Below are 17,153 nucleotides of genomic sequence, written 5' to 3'. Positions count from 1 at the left end.
ATTGTTTCAATTTTAGATGAATATAGGTTGACAAAAAAAATTTTTTCTATTTCATTTGATAATGCTTCTGCAAATACTAGATCAATTATTGAACTTAAAAAAATTTGTGAACCAAATATTGGTGGTAAATTTTTTCATATAAGATGTGCATGCCATGTTTTAAATTTATGTGTACAAGATGGTTTGAAAATTCTTGATTCTTTTATTTCTCCAATTAAAAAAGCTATTTCATATTTATGGACACATCCCCAAGTGATGAAAAGTTGGGCTAAATTTTGTAAAGAAAATAATAAAAGACCAAAACGTTTTCCAAGGGATGTCCCAACTCGTTGGAATTCAACATATGAATTACTAAACGAGTCTTTTTCTTATAAAGAATTATTATGTTTTTTTGTTACTAATAATATTGAGGATATTAATTTATATCCACAAAATTGGGAGATTTGTGCAAAAATTTTAGATATTTTAAAAATTTTTAATGATGCTACCTATAAATTTAGTGGAGTTTATTATCCCACATCTAATTTATTTTTACCTATGTGTATTAATATTGTTACTGCACTACAAGAATTTCAAAATGATGATTTATTAAAAGATTGTATTTTTTAAATGAAAAAAAAATGGTTATCTTATTTTAAAAATATACCACCTCTTTATCTTGTTGCTATTGTATTTGATCCTAGATGTAGAATGGATATTTTATGTGATTATTTGACTATTTATTATGACGTATTAAATCTTGATGTAGAAGATAATGTTAATATAAATGTACTAGTGCATGAAGTTAAACAAAATATTATGCAATTATATAATGAATTTGTTCAAGTTTCTAGTTCATCTACTTCTATTTCTACTTCTTCTCAATCTAATATTCCACAATTTTCAACACAAAGGGTAAGTGGTGTTGATGTTGCTCAACAAGTTTTATTGCAAAGACAAAAAAGAACAAGGGAATCCAGTTCTATTTCTGAATTTGACAATTATCTAACAACTTCTTTTGAGTTTGGTGATAATTATGCAGATGCAGATTTTCCAATTTTAGATTGGTGGAGTCGTCACGCAAATACTTTTCCAATTCTTTCTTTACTTGCAAAACAAATTTTAGCAGCTCCGGTCTCCACTGTTGCGGTTGAACAAGCTTTTAGTCAAGGAGGTAACATACTTGATGAAACACGATCTCGTATGACCCCCGATTCATTAGAAGCACAAGCGTGCGTGGATGATTGGACCAAAGCCGAACTAACATGTAACACCCCTTCCCGGTCCACCCGTTAACCCGAATGAACCGAGTCGAGATGCTACAACACTGGTTGACTGTATGATTAGACATGCTGATATCATAATACTGAATATTTATATATATATACCGATGCCGTTTACATTACTAGTGTACTGAATATTTATATACATTATACAAGTGTTCAAAATGAGATGGGCCCAACTGTGTGCTCTGTACATGCCATGAAAGAATAATAAAAGATACATATCAAAATAGGGAGCTACCCTGAAGACTGTGTCTTCTACAGATGAACTGCTGCAGTTGTACGCTGTCGCTCTATAGACCAATCTCAAAACCTGCGAGTTAAACAGGTAACTCGCTGAGCTATTACAGCTCAGTGGATATCTCAATATAGAAAGACATAATTAAGCACACATATATGCAGAAAGAATTATATAAGTACATATAATCACACATAACATACGGCTTTCATTTCACCTTGATGATCTTTCTTACTGTTTATTTTACTGTCTGATTCATGCAATAGCAAGTTAAAATATCTGTATGGCTCCATAAGGTTATAGTGAAACCGAAGTGATAAGATAAACTGTATGAAACTGGATGAAACTGTATGCTATAGGCCCCGAACCGGATTCGCCTATGCCAATATTGTCCGTTTTGGTGCCCCTAACCGGATTTGCACCGCACGGTTTAATCATATCCACTCAACGGCCTGTAGCCGGAGTTCCAAACTGTATGGGGCGCAGATCTGCTATTCTATGTCGCGACATAGCCTTATCTACATAGTTTCTACCTAACCTCAATGGAGCTTAAGATTAGCATGTCAACAATGTAACACAATAGCACATAAATGGTTTCACAACGTCATAGTTCATCATATTGATTTGATTTCGCACCATATAAATGCTTACATGTTGTTTTAATCCATGTTCTTATATTATATTTTTGTTTTACAATGATTGGATGCATGCATGTTGAGCAAAGGAATGTAATTGTATAGAAAATGAAGTCCAAAATGCAGGAAAACACAAGTCGCGAGCGCGCAGGGAAAAGTCGCGAGCGCGAGATGCTTCCCAGGGAGAAGTCGCGAGCGCGTCTTCAAACCTCGCGAGCGCGAGAAGTGCAATCGAGAGTCAGAGAGGTTTCTGGCTCAAGTCGCGACCGCGCAGCACAAGTCGCGAGCGCGAGATGAAGTCGCGAGCGCGCTTGTGGAGTTCGTGAGCGCGAAATGTGCCATTTGAGAGTCAGAGAGTTTTTGGCCAAAGTCGCGACCGCGCATGTGAAAGTCGCGAGCGCGACTTGCTTTCCAGACCGCGCGGGCGCGCGACGTGTTTCCAGATTGTGCAGTCTGTGTTCTTTTGGCCATAACTCTCAATATACAACTTCAAATTGAGTGATTCAAAAGCCCACGTAAAGATAACACATAGAGGAACAAATAACTCTTCTATGACAATTCCTAGTTCCATCATTTACTGGGGTCAAAATCAAGATGAAGTTGCTGGTAAAATTTCCAGCAAACTCTGGTTCATAAACTCATTCCATCCCCTGTTTTCACATCATTTTCAATCCTCTCACTCCACAATAAGCAACATATGATCTCATGAGCAACACTCCACACAATTTTTCATGCAAAGAACATGGGAAATAACAAGAGATATCAAACCTGTCTTGCCACAAAGCTGGGGCTCTGTTTTAGCTTCTCTTTTCTGCTACCTTTGAACTTTCTTCTCCTATACACAAGAATTCTCATAACTCATCTCCAATATAACTCAATTAAAGAGTGAATAACATATAACTTCAAGGAATTCTACTTACTTGGAGTGGACTTACTGCGTAACTTGCATGAAAAGTGCAAGGAAATGGAAGGGAAACGTAAGAAGAAAATGAGAAACGTGAAAATAGGAAAGTGAAAATGATAGGAACGGGTAGACTCTAGAAGAAGTGATTTGACTGTGTAAACTCTCTAATTGGTACCTCAAGTATACAAAGGCTACAACTTACTACCCAAGCTATATGTTTGGAGGCAAACAAGTCCTAAACTTTCCATGCAAATAAGTCCACTTATCATCCATTCTACCCCAACCAGGTTTGGTTCAACCCGACTCAACTCAAGAGGATGTTACATAACAGCCCAAGAAAATCCAAAAGAAAATGAAGATTTATTTGATTTATACGATGGGTCCTCAACGGGAACATCAACCGGTGGTGCAAATAGCGATTAAGGTAAAAAGGGGTGAAATTGATATAAGGTAAGTAAGAACTACGTGGGCTTTGATTCCTCTAAACCCCAAGAGGATACGTAGGCAACTTAATTTTTTTTTAAACAAAAAAAAAAAATTAAGTTCAAGCCCATTTTTTTTTTTAATTTTGTTCAAACTTAAAAAAAAAAATTCAGTTCAAAATTTTTTTTAAAAAAATCATTATGTTCAACACTCAACAATTCAAGTCTTTAAAAAAATAAATTTAATTGAAGTATTTTTTAATTTTTTAGGTGTATTTTTTAATTTTTTATGTTCAAATAATTTTTTTTTAAACCGATCTTCAAAATTTAAAATTTTTTAGGTGTATTTTTAAATTTTTCATGTTCAAATAATTTTTTTTTTAACCGGTCTTCATATTTTAAAATTTTTTAACTGTATTTTTTAATTTTTTATGTTCACATAAAATTTTTTTTTAAACCGGTATCCAAAATTTAAAATTTAAAATTATGCGATTCACCGGAAAACCAATCGGAACCGTCGGTTTTGTAATCGGATCGGAACCGGAACCGGAACCGGAACCGAACGGTTCGGAACCGGAACCGGAACCGGACCATTTCGGTTCGGTTCCGGTTCCAGCTTTTCTGGAACCGGAACCGCCGGTTCCGGAACCGTGACCATGCCTAGGCGCAAGGAAGAAGAAGGGAAAGAAAAAAAAAAAGAAAAAGAAAAGAAAAAAAAGAAAAGAAAGAAAAATCTTAGGCTTCTAGACCATTCCGGTTCGATTCGAACCGGTTTGGTCTAATTTAATGTTTCGGATCGATTTTACTCGGTTTGCATGGTTTTTCACTTGGTCTTCGAATAATCAATTTGCGTTTCGGGTCCGGTTCAATTTATTTTAATTATTTTAATTAGGTTTCATAACATTTCCTCCATTAGCTAAATAAAAATAAAAACATAGTTAGTAATCATATTTGATTTTTAGGAAAATTAATTTATATATATACCTACTAGATTAATTGCTGGACTTTCATTTTATTACTCGAGAATTTAACTGTTCTCGATTCAAGGTTTTCGACATTATATTTGGGCTTGGGCCCAATTTGCAAAATTTGAACTCGAATTAAAATTATTCACTATTTATGGCCCATACCGTCAAAAATTCAAAGGTTTCAAAAATAAAAATTCAGGGTGTTTCAGTTTAGTTATTTTAATTTTAATAATTTTAGTCGATTTAGTTAATGTTAGTAATATTAGTTAATTAGATTAATTTTATTATTTGAAGTTAATTAATTTAGTAATATTAGTTAATGAAATTAATTTTATTACTTGTAGTCAATTAGTTTAGTTAAGTTAATGTTAGTAATGCTAGTTAATTAAATTAATTTTATTATTTGTAGTTAAGTAATTTGGTTAATTTAATTTGATAATTGTGAGTAGTTAACAGTTTTATAATTTTAGTATTGATTTAATTAAGGTAGTTTAAATATAATGTTATTGTAATGTATAATTTGGATTGTGTGGTGATGTTGAGATTGGAGGAGGATGGGAAAATGTTGTTTGATTAATTGCCCGACGGATGGGCCGTATGGATTGAATACTTGTGAAATTGTTGATATTTTAATAGGTAGATAGTCCAATTTTTAAGGGAGATGCTGCCGAAATTTCGGTAGAAAAATAAAAATAAAATTGGTATAAAAATAAAATAAATTTCGGTAGAAGAAAATAAATAAACTAGAGTTAGATAAAATAAAATAAAATAGAATAAAATAATAATAATAATAATAATAATAATAATAAGAATAAAAGTTATGTCAGAAAAGAAATTTAATATAGAGAATAATTAAGTATAAAAAGTAAGAATAGGAAATAAAAATTATTAAAGGTAAATAAATATCTTATCTGATATAATTATTTTCTGGTGTCATTCTTTAAATTTCTTAGATCGCCCGGGTCCATCTAGTGCTCCTCCAGGACAACATCAAAGCTAGAATTTCGCTCTCCATCATAGTGAGTAATAGTAAATAATGCATATCAACACTGCATTTGCATAACATTTATTTATAAACCTTATATTTTTATTTATATATTTACAATATATTATAAGTATTTTATCATATATATTATGTTACGATCACTATAATTATACTTATATATAATTGTGCATTTGGATGAAATTGGTGTATTATGATGAATGAATTGTCTGATTATTTGTGCTGTGGCTATGCTGTGATTTGTTTGTGTGGAATTGGGATGAAGTGGATCACCATGGGTTTGTGAGAATGGTATATGTGACATGGATCCTGAATATGATATGAAATTTGGCCGGGTAAATGGGAGATCGGCGCCCCCGTGTGCACCGACTGCTATGATCTGTGTGATATGAAAAACCACAGGTTGGTTTCTTCATTGGGCTCACCTGATAATCTAGATTTGATCGCAGCCCGCAGGGTGGCCTCCTGTTGTGAGCGCCTGATGATCTAGATTTGATGGAGACGACCGGGTTACCTCCTGTTGGTATGAAAAAGAAAAGAGAGAATGGAAAAACAATGAGAGGGCTGGTCAAGTAAGGATTAGACCGGTCGGCCAGTATGGGGGATCGGCTCCCTGGTGCACATGTGAGAGGATGAGCCATGTGGGAGGACGGCTCATCGGGGATTCGGTGACTCCACTGACTAATTTCCACGTGATGTGATTATTTGAAAGTGATATTGTTTGTGGGTGCTAATGTAATGTTATATGATTGACTGTTGTGTGTTCATTCAGTATACTAGGGTGCATTTTGCTTGACTGTATGTGGTGTGTATTATTTATTATTATTCACTGAGTTGCAAAACTCACCCCCTTCTCTCCAAACCTCCCAGGTGCTAGGAAGCAGCTGATTCGACTGAAGCTCTGCAATCTTCTCCGCAGAGTTATAAATGTAAACTTTATATTTCTGTTATTTAAATTTGGATGTATAAGTCACTCTACTATTAGATTATTATTGAACTCCGCAGTTATAGGGTTGTGTATTTATATTGGGCTTTATTATTAGCACTACGCTATAAATTAAAGATTATGTAATTAGCTGCAGGTGAACCAGTAAGCCCATAATGTGATTATAATTTATTGTGGATAGGTCCTGGTTACATATTATGTATTAATTGTGATTGGGTCACATGGTTATATATGGGCTTACTGTTTTGTTGAAATTAGGAGAATCATATAGACAGATTGAATAATTTAGGCTTACTACGGGCCTCGGGGGCCTTAAGCTTACCTGGGCCCTAGTGCCGGTCCGGTCCACGGAAACGGGTCGTGACAATTTTATAGTTTGATTTATATGTATTTTAATTTAATTTTACTTTAAAGTAATTATTTTAAAATAAAAAATTAAGTTCTTTTTTATTTTATATTTTCTATTTATTATAAATGATTATTTATTTATTATTATATCTCGTACGTTCTCGTATCTCGTGTCTCGTATCTGTGCAACTTAACTTCTGGTATATAAAACTATCTCATACATCAAGGTAAACATTAAAATATAAAATTAAATATTTTTTATTTTATGTTTTTTATTTATTATAAATAATTATTTATTTATTAGCATAGATTTCGTATCTCTTGTCTGTGCAACCTAGCTCCTGGTATATAAAACTACTCCACACAACAACGTATTTATTAAATAAGAAATTAAGTATTTCTTATTTTATAGCTTGGGTTATTTGTAGTTTAATTTAATTTAATGTATTATCTTAATAGGATGTAACTAATAGATATTATCATGATAAAGACATTATCTAAAAATATAAAACAACTTATCTTCTTACAATTGCTGTCATTACACCTTATCTTCTTTCAACCGTGCTAAATAATTGTTATCTTTTTCATATTTGGCAATTTCAAAGGTTTACACTTGGCTTCCATATAATGCAAACGGATGATTTTAAACAAATGAGTTTTGTTTAATTTTAAAGATTAAAAATAAAAAACCAAAACAAACGGCACCTTAATTGTTTTATTGTTGTTAGGGGTCATCTTTCTGTATATGCTCCTTCTATTTATAGTTCATTGAAATACTTTCTTCCATCATTGGAGGTGTTAAATGAGGTTGATAGGGCACTATCCGTGTCATTGTATGCTCTTTCTTTGCTCTCTCCTTTGATGCTATTATATGTCAATAACTCTACTAACTCAACTTTATCATTATCTTTATTTTAATTAACTAATTTATTTCCTTTTTATGATATTTAGTTTATTTATGCCATATCAACATTTAATGAACTCTTTCTCAAAAAAAAAAAAAAATTTAATTAACTCATATTAAATAAAAAATAATGAATTTGAAATTAATTTAACCAAATGACTTTAGTAATTGCAAATATGGAGCCATTAATAAACACGACACCACCCGTTTTATTAGAAATAAAATAATTTTTTTTTTCAAAATTTAAATCCGCTTTTAAAATACTGCATCTGAAAATTTTTTCATTATAAACGACAGTGCAAGTCTTGAGCTCTCCTCGAATAAAAAAATGTAAAAAATATATTTACGTATTTTTGATTGATCTTTATTATATATAATATATAAATAAATGTATTTTATACATAAATTTTTATAGGCAGGATAGGGTTGAAATTTTTTTTTGTTTTTAACAGACGAGATCTTTTTTTTCATTTCGGGTTTAATGGTGGAAACGGACAGAACTGTGAAGTTTCGGGCGGCGCCGGGATGGGCATAACCCGCCTCGACCCGGCCGGTTAACATTCCTGGCCCATAAAAAAGGCCTACTTTTTTACGCTGTACTACAATATTTGACCGGTCGTTTGGTTACTACTAGAGAAAGAGCAACAAATGGACGGTTTTAGTAATAGGACCCATAACCCCACGCTCCGTTGCTGCGTTTAGGTTAAAAAAAAAAAAAAAAATATTCATCCACACAAAATATAAAGAAATAGTAAAAAAAAAAAAAAAAATTCGCGGGTTGGAATTCTCCCCTGCTTCCATTTTGAACGGAACCAAAAACTATTGCTACTTGACACACTCAGCACACACATACACACACTCTCTCTCTCGAAGTAGAAAGAAGAAAAAAAAGTAACAGACGCGAAACAAAACAAAAACAAATCGTCTAAAAGAATCATAATCTAACAATCTCTCGCATATAAAATATAAAAACTCTGTCTTTCTCTCTTTCCTGTTCAGTTCTTGTTTTCCTCGGTTTTGCTTGCCCTAGATCTTGAACGATAGTTAACTCGGCAAACAGCCTTTTTCTTGTACTTCTGTTAGATCTTTTAATCGATAGATTGGGTTGGAAGAGAGAAAGTTCCCAATTGGAAAGATCTGTACGTTGAGCTTTACATTCTCAGGTAATTTTCGCTTCTCATTCCAAAATTTATCGTTTCTTGATTTGGATTCTGTTTTCCCGCTGTTTCTGATTCTGGGATGGAGAAATGACGAGGGAAGATAGTGATTGTTTTTATTCATTGTAAGTTTTGTGCATGCATGATCCGAGTCAGTGTAATGGGTTTGTTAGAGTTAAATGATAAGAAACAGGTTTTTTTTTTTTTTTTTTTTTTTTTTTTTTTTTTTTTTTCTTTTGTTTTCTGGTTTTCTCTTTGAAACCAAACATGGGGCGGTGTGCAGAAGAGTGGCAAAGTTCTTAATTTGTGGGACAGGGGTTTTGGGTTGACAAATAAGCAATTGAATGAGCATTTCTTTTATTTGGATTTGGATTTTGAACGAGTCATTGGTGTTGGGTTTGACTTTTATGTTAAGGAGTTAAATTTATTTAGTTTGTTGCGTTGATGAGGAAACAAAGGGTTGGTTTTAGTAGTTGGGAAAATTGAGGACTTTTTTTGAATCAAAGGGTTGGCTGATCAAACTTGGTTTGTTTGTATAACTTTCTTGATCTTGTTTACATTTGATTTATTTATATGGTTGGGTATTTTTCTTTAATTCCTCAGAAACTGGTTCAATTTTTGTCCTGTTTGTTTTCTGGGAAAGGCAAATAGAAAGAGAAACGAAATTTGAAAGTTAAAATTTTTTGGCAACTAGCAAATTTAGAAATTTGAAATGCTACCTGAATGAGCAAGATTTGACAACAATGGTTTTTATTTTTACAAAATTTTTACCTCACAGTTATTTGTTTTCTAGTTTATTATTGTTCACTACTAAAATCACAACTCTGTTCTTGCTTATTTTTTTTCTAGTTTTTCCATTTTTATTTTTATTTATTTTATTTTGTCCTTTCGAGTGTTGCATTGGAAAGGGGGAACTAAAGAGTTTATTGCTTGATTTGATGTGTGTTTTATTTCTGTGCTGGGTAAATGTTTGAACTATTTTTCTATCGGGGATCTGGTTTGCTATTTTTCCCCCTTTTTTTTTTATTTTTTTATTTTATGTGGGGTTAATTAAAGAAGTTGCCTTTTTGATATTTGGGAATATAGCATGCATTGTTCTTTAACTGGGTAACTTATTAATTATTATCTTTCTTGCCACTAGACTGGGTTATGTTCTGCAATTTATAGTAGAATGATATGAATGTCTTGCCAAATTTTCAGTTTGTATTGCAGGGCATTTTATTAATTTTGCTAAAAATTGATTTCCTCTTTTTTTGTCTGTGTTGTTTTCGGATGGTTCATTATTGTGTTATCTTTTGATTGATTGATTGATTGATTGATTATTGGAAGATAATTGCGTTTAGTGTGCATATCTAGCATTCTGATTGAATTGTGTATCTTGTCCATTTTCAGGTTTTCCTAAACTATCATTGAAGGTTTTTATCTCGGCCATTAAGTTTCTTATAGAGGTGGATGTTTATGATAGAGGCACATGACCTCCATGTTATGTGCTTCTAATAAATGAAGGCAGCTCAGGCGTGGCGTCTAGGCATGGGTGATATGCAGATCTTGCCTGGGGCTCGCCACCGTCCTCCTCTGAAGAGGCCAATATGGATTATTGTCTTGGTTTCAATGGTCAGCCTGTTTCTCGTCTGTGCTTATATCTATCCGCCCCAAAGCAATGCGGCTTGTTATGTATTTTCTTCCAGAGGTTGCAAGGTTCTTACTGATTGGCTTCCACCTGCTCCAACAAGGGACTATACAGATCAAGAAATCGCTTCTCATATTGTGGTTAAGGAGATATTGAATACACCGCCAATTCAAACAAAAAATCCTAAAATTGCTTTCATGTTCTTGACTCCTGGTTCATTACCTTTTGAGAAGCTGTGGGACAAGTTTTTCCACGTAAGTCTTTTTTATATTTTATGCTAATCGCAGATAATGTTTCTATATATTTTTGGGAATTTTTTTCCAATATTAATTTCTAATCTACTGAAGGGAGAAAAAAAAAAAAAAAAAAGTTATCTTCCAATACGAACTTAAAAAAGTAAAAATGGCACTTCACCATGCAAACAATTCAGATTATGTAAGCTCATCCAACTAATATCTCTGAATCTGACCAATTAATTTTGTGTCAGAAATTGGTGATTCGTGATGCTAACTTTTATTATTATTATTATTATTATTATTATTATTATTATTATTGTTTTGGTTTAAAATCTCTGTTTATGCGTGTGTTAATTTCTCTTCCTCAAGATCGCAAGTTAGCATATTAAAAAAATTTCTTTAACTGCAGAAGATGCTTTCGATTATTAGTGTCTTAAAAAAGGGGAGAAGGAAAAGGGCTTGAAGAGCCCCGCATCAAAGGATAAATAAAAGTAGGCCAATGGACACCACTGCTTTAATATGTCATACATTATCTTACCTTGAAATATGACCTTGATCTGCTGAAAATGGTAGAAAGAAATATAGTTTAACAAAAGGAGTTGCTAAATAGACTTAAGAGTGGAGGATTAGGATGCTTGATCTCCAGGAAGTATTGTATATTGGACAAATGATCAGTATAACATTAAGGAATTTTCAATTCCAATAGCAATCTTAATCTCAAGAAGGTGTATATTACGTCTAATCGGTTAAAATGGGGAATAAAAGGAAGAGATATTATGCATGAAAAGTCATGGTAAGGTAGTCATAGAGCTTAAAGAATTTTTGGTGATTATAGTCATATAGCAGAGTTTATTGACTCCTTGATAATTTAATTATTTTTAGTACTACATTGCCAATGAGAATTATTGTTGCACAGTTAATGACGAGTGAAAGTCTTAAGCACATTGTTATTGATATAGGACATGTTTTTTCTCTGTCTGCTATGCTTGTCTGAACTATCGAAAGGACATTGCTTATCTCAACCAAGGATTCTTAATCTCTAAGAAATTGTTGTACCTTAAGAAAAATGATTGGTATAAAATCAGGGAAGAATTTTCAATTCCAATAGCAATTCTTAATCTTAATAAGTTGTGTATTATGTCTACTTATTAAAATGGGGAACAAAAAGAAGAACATTGTGAAAGAAAACATGATAAGGCAGTCATAGAGCTTAAAAAAATTATTGGTGAGATTGTAGTCATATAGCAGAGTTGATTGACTCTATGATAATTTAATCATTCTTCATACTGACATTGCCAATGAGAATTGTTATTGCACAGTTATTAATGACTAAGAAGTTATGCAAATTATCACTAGTATAGGACATTTTATCTGTGTCTGCTGTGCTTATCTGAGCTATCAAAAGGATCTTGTGATGTTATCGTAGATACGTGTGGCAAACTAGATATGTCTCATGTAAGTTTTTGTAGTAAGTTGGATAAGTAGAATTTAGTTGAGATTTAGTGTTCATTGTGGCCCTTGTCAAACAAAAATATGATGAAGCTGGATATAGGTTTCATTGTTCTAAACTGTGCTGGGGATGTGGCATTTGAAAGGAAAGACGGACAAGAGTTGAAACATTATCTTGACCTGAAAGCATATTTAAGAATTAAGTGGAAGATGTCCTTGATTTGCTGTTCTAATGCCTTATATTTTCAGATGTTCCTCTGATGTTTCATTCCATATCTAACATTTAATTTTTTTTTTTTCCTGTATGTAATGATATTAAGAAGAAAAAAAAAGGACAGGAGCAGTACAGTAATGTCTTTAATATATAATGTTTCTTTGAGAATGAACAGAACTAGAAATGATGATGGCTGCTAAGCCAATTTGTTTTTGCCGTTTGAATTCTTCGTTTTAGGCTTTGTTTTCCAATTTTCTTATTGGTGCCTTGAGAAATGCTACAATAATTTGTACAATTTTCTTTTTTCAACTGCTGATGGTCCTGTGATTGTTTTAATCTAACTTTTTCTTTAGTTAAAGCTAGTTCATTAATTTGGTCAGGGTCATGAAGGCAGATTCTCAGTCTACATTCACGCATCCAAAGAAAAACCAGTGCATGTGAGCCGATACTTTGTTAATCGAGACATACGCAGTCGCCAGGTTCAAAAATTTGATTTCAGTAACTCATTTCGTTTTAGTCATCATTGCCTTTTCTATTTTCATGTTTGTTGCTCATAAATGTGGCTTAGAAGAAGAATGAAGGTTAAGTATATTCAATACCTTGTGACGCAGGGGGAAGATGTAGGGCTGTCAGTTTTTAACAAGTAAGCTAGAATAGGGTTGATTGTAGGTGGAACAGTAAATAATTAGGTTTATAACCTTTGAATTAAAATTATGAGGAAAATAAGATGATTTACAATGCTACTAGTGCTGTCTATTTATAGTGATAAATCCTAACTAGACTAGGAATCCTAATTAAAGAAAGAATTAAAACTCTATTCCTATTCAATGATAAAATAGTAAATCCTAATCAAATAAGGAAACGGAAAACTAATGCAAATCTGAAATAAAACAGTAAATTAAATAAAATCCTAGTTGTGCTAGGAATCCAATTAGGACTAGGATTGCTCCTGCATCACCTTGCTATGCTTTCCCATTTGTTTTGGTTGTTCTGAGAACTTGCAGTGTCTTAATATTTCCATCATGGCTCAATAACACTGTTCATTCTCTGTAGAATAGAAAATAGTATCTCCTGTATAAAACCTGATAATCTCTTTCATTTATTTATTTAATCTGTCTTTAGTTTCTCCTTGAATTTTCACTATTTTTTCCCCCTAGTGCTTCCTGAAGTGCCTTAGACATAATGACTAAAATCTTGAGGCTAAGTTTGTCAATTATTATAAGTATACGTGGGATACGTACTGACTTCTTCTTCATGACCCTCCAATTGGGAGGCAACCCTATTTTTGTTGATCATTCTCAATAGACAATGTCATCAATGAAGTTGTTTAGAAAATTATATTAATTTATTCTTATTAAATGCATCACAAGTCATCTTATTTTATGAAAATTATATTTGTTATTGTAAGTTCTTGATGACTACCGATTGGAATTTAGATATCATCATATCATTCTTATGTTATATAATCAGATAGTGAGTGATTCAATAGTTGTATAATCATATATGCTATTAATTATTTTGCAGGTGGTGTGGGGAAAAATTTCAATGGTTGATGCAGAAAGGCGACTTTTGGCAAATGCACTGAAAGATCCTGACAACCAGCATTTTGTGTTACTTTCTGATAGGTAATTCAGATTATGAATATTCTGATTCTAATGTCATTGATCTACAGAACTTAAATAGAAGCGAAATATAATTTTTTGATGACTTTAGCTATCTTTGGTTAATGACTATTCTTCTTTGCTATGCCAGTTGTGTGCCATTACATACCTTCGACTACATCTACAACTATCTGATGTACACCAATATCAGCTATGTTGATTCGTAAGTGCCATTACATTCTATACTGTACTTTTGTTACAGTGTGATCCGCATCTCAGTCCTCCTACCCCTTTTCCCATTTCTTCTTTCTTGCTCTCTATCCTTCAGTAAATTCTGTGTGACAGAAGGTGAAATTATACATACAAATTAATTAGCCCTTGAGAGAAATATACATTGGCTAATATATTTCCAAGTTAGTTTGATCTTGTTTGTCCTTGCTGATGCAATTTTCCTTCTGATTTCAGCTTTTATGATCCTGGTCCGCATGGGAATGGTAGGTATTCAGAGCATATGCTACCGGAAGTGGAGATGAAAGACTTCAGAAAGGGTGCTCAGGTATGTGGTGCCAGGGTTTCCCTAATTCTCTAATTTGGTGCCAGGGTTTGGGAACATGGTCTGTGAAATGTGTTCATTTGTCTCAAGCCAATTAGTGTATGTGGCTTCATTTGTGTGGTAAGCCTTAAATAAGTGGCCAGAAAAACAATCCAGCAAATTTTCTCTGGCTTTATTACTGTCTATTGAACATGAAGTGCCGGTTGAAGGCTGCATGAACTTGTTTATCAGTAATTTCTCACTGACCGATCACCATTTTGATTTAGTGCCCTCCTTTTGGCTATTAAATTCATGTTCTTGAGGCAAGGTTTTACATGTTGGGGCATCATTGTAGTTTATTTGGTATATAATATGAATGCCTGTACTTTTATGCATGTATAAACAAATACGAGCTTCTTCACACTTTCCTAACCTGGGTGACATGTTGACAAGCGAGCCTTTGGTTTAGATGTGTGATTGTGGTGCCCTTTAGTTTTAATTTCTATCAGCATCTTCTTGTCACAATTTTTAATGAATAGTTATTTATGCAGTGGTTTTCAGTGAAACGACAGCATGCTGTGATAATTACAGCTGATAGTCTTTACTACTCAAAATTCCGTCAGTTCTGCAAGGTAGTTTTTCCTTGATGCCAACTTCATCTTATGAACATTAACCTGGTATGAAATGTGTTGGAAGTCCCACCTTTTATTCTAACTACTACTGAACAACATGTGTTTAAGTATGTCCAATGTCTTCTTTCGTGGTGCTTATGGGCAACATGGCTTAAGATTTCTTGTATGCTTGTTCTGTAACATAATCCTTTGGTTTCTTCTAGCATAAATTGTAACCAAATTACAAATGTGCCACATCAAGGTATTGGGGAAAATGTTAAAGTTTTTTGGCCTAATTTCTTTTGAGCCTATTTATATATCTTTCCAAGGAATGAGATCTTTAATTTGGCCTGCTTGTTTGCTTATGAAATTCCAAGCGTTGGAGGTGTAAAATGGACAAGAATTATTCATATATTTTCCATTTTCCATTGATGGAATGATTAAAAGCAGGAAGGAAAACTTTTTTTTTTAATTGTATTTCCTTTGAGGATTTTTCTTCCTATTTTCTCGTCTACTATCGTCTTCATCTTCTTCTTTTCATACAATATTCTAATGTGATGAGTCACAACTCACCATCTTTTTGATTGACATTAATCTTTTGCAAGCCTGATATGTCGCAATTATGCTTGTGGAACAAAGTCAAATTCTTGACTTCGAAAGCAACTATGTATATTATTGAGTTTGTAAATGATGCCTGGATCACAGCAATACTGATGTGGATCTCCTTGATAATTACAGCCTGGTTTGGAAGGGAAGAATTGTATTGCTGATGAACATTATTTGCCAACCTTTTTCAATGTGAGAACCTTTCTCTATAATCCATTGTCAACTTTGGGTTCTTTATATTTTGGTTTCTAATATCTCTGAGTTTGTTATGTTACATCAGATTGTTGATCCTGGTGGTATTGCAAATTGGTCAATAACACATGTTGATTGGTCTGAGAGGAAGTGGCATCCTAAGTCTTATAGGGCTCAGGATGTTACTTTCGAGCTTCTGAAGAATATTACGGTATGCTCTTTGCTTCTAAGTAATTGTTTCTTGTTGAAATATGGTCATTGGAGCTTTTGTGTTTTGTAGAGAATTAAACATTTCTGTTATGGTACTTCCAAGTTTGTGCCTGATAGCATTGAGTAGTGAGAATGAAGGGCAAAAAGAACCCTCCAGATTTCCTCTCATCTTCTTGGGGGCAGATATACTTTTGTAACTAGTTCTTTTCTTTCCCCCTCAAGATGATATGACTAGCAGTCAGAACTTGGGCTGCATGTTTCTATTTTGCATAGTTTGGCATGCCATTTCTGTTATGTTATCTTTCTTATAGAACATCTGCAGTCGATAGTCTTGAATGTTTTATTTGTTTGCAGTCAATTGACTTGAGCATACATGTGACAAGTGATGAAAAGGTACAATTTCAGAAACATCCATTGTATTTCCTTCAAGTTATTTGCCATACTGTAACTTTTATCTCTATGTATTTGTATGCTTCTCTTGGCTTTTGCAGAAGGAAGTGCTAATACAGCCATGCTTATGGAATGGTATCCAACGGCCATGTTACTTATTCGCTAGGAAATTCTATCCAGAAGCTATTGATAACCTGCTGCAGCTATTCTCCAATTATTCAACAATTTGAGTGAGATAATTTTGACTCTAAATTCTTTGATTAAATCAACAGTTCATCCCCACCATCACATGTCATCTTAGTTTCTCATATATCCTAAAAGTTTGTAAATGCTGCGTGCAAATGCCCCCTGGCACTGTTCTCTTGTGCATGGGCCGCTCGGAGGGGTCTTAGAGTGACTTAGCTGAGCTGAAGGCTAACAATTCGGGGTGGATAATATATTGTCCATTTTTCTCCCTTCCATTTTGGGCTCTTGATGGGTATAGGAAATTTTGGGGGGGTGCATTTAATGGCTGGATCTTTTGTAAAAGTCGAAAAATGTGAACTTGGAGATACAAAACTTTGGCACCACTCCTTTGAAAGCTGTGTAAATGGAAAAACAGATTGAGGTTGTATATTAACTTATTTGAGCAGTTGTTACTAAATTTGGACATTACTTTCTTTGTTCAGTCTTTTATATAGCCTCCCAAATTCCCT

General features: G+C 33.3%; 1 protein-coding gene across 1 annotated transcript; it reads left to right on the top strand.

Moving 5' to 3' along the window:
* Positions 1–8,566: 8,566 nt before the first annotated feature.
* LOC105643907 (glycosyltransferase BC10) lies at positions 8,567–16,938 on the top strand. Its single transcript, XM_012229149.3, has 11 exons — positions 8,567–8,793; positions 10,180–10,671; positions 12,697–12,795; positions 13,841–13,941; positions 14,069–14,140; positions 14,383–14,473; positions 15,001–15,081; positions 15,799–15,858; positions 15,947–16,069; positions 16,423–16,461; positions 16,560–16,938. Exons 2-11 carry the CDS (start codon positions 10,288–10,290, stop codon positions 16,686–16,688), a joined length of 1,179 nt encoding a protein of 392 aa, XP_012084539.1. The 5' UTR covers positions 8,567–8,793; positions 10,180–10,287; the 3' UTR covers positions 16,689–16,938.
* The last annotated feature ends 215 nt before the right edge of the window (positions 16,939–17,153 follow it).

This window comes from Jatropha curcas, chromosome 8 (assembly GCF_041381405.1).
Source record: "Jatropha curcas cultivar XTBG-Jc1 chromosome 8, XTBG_Jcur_1.0, whole genome shotgun sequence".
In the NCBI taxonomy this organism is placed as follows: Eukaryota; Viridiplantae; Streptophyta; class Magnoliopsida; order Malpighiales; family Euphorbiaceae; genus Jatropha; species Jatropha curcas.
The sequence above is the reverse complement of the archived record's forward strand: the minus strand, read 5'-3'. Positions and strand labels throughout refer to the sequence as shown.

Coding starts and splice junctions, on each gene's coding strand:
- LOC105643907 (XM_012229149.3), top strand. CDS start 10,288: ATGAAGGCAGCTCAGGCGTGGCGTCTAGGCATGGGTGATATGCAGATC. Junction 14,141..14,382: donor AATATCAGCTATGTTGATTC/GTAAGTGCCATT, acceptor TTCTGATTTCAG/CTTTTATGATCCTGGTCCGC. Junction 15,859..15,946: donor ATTTGCCAACCTTTTTCAAT/GTGAGAACCTTT, acceptor ATGTTACATCAG/ATTGTTGATCCTGGTGGTAT.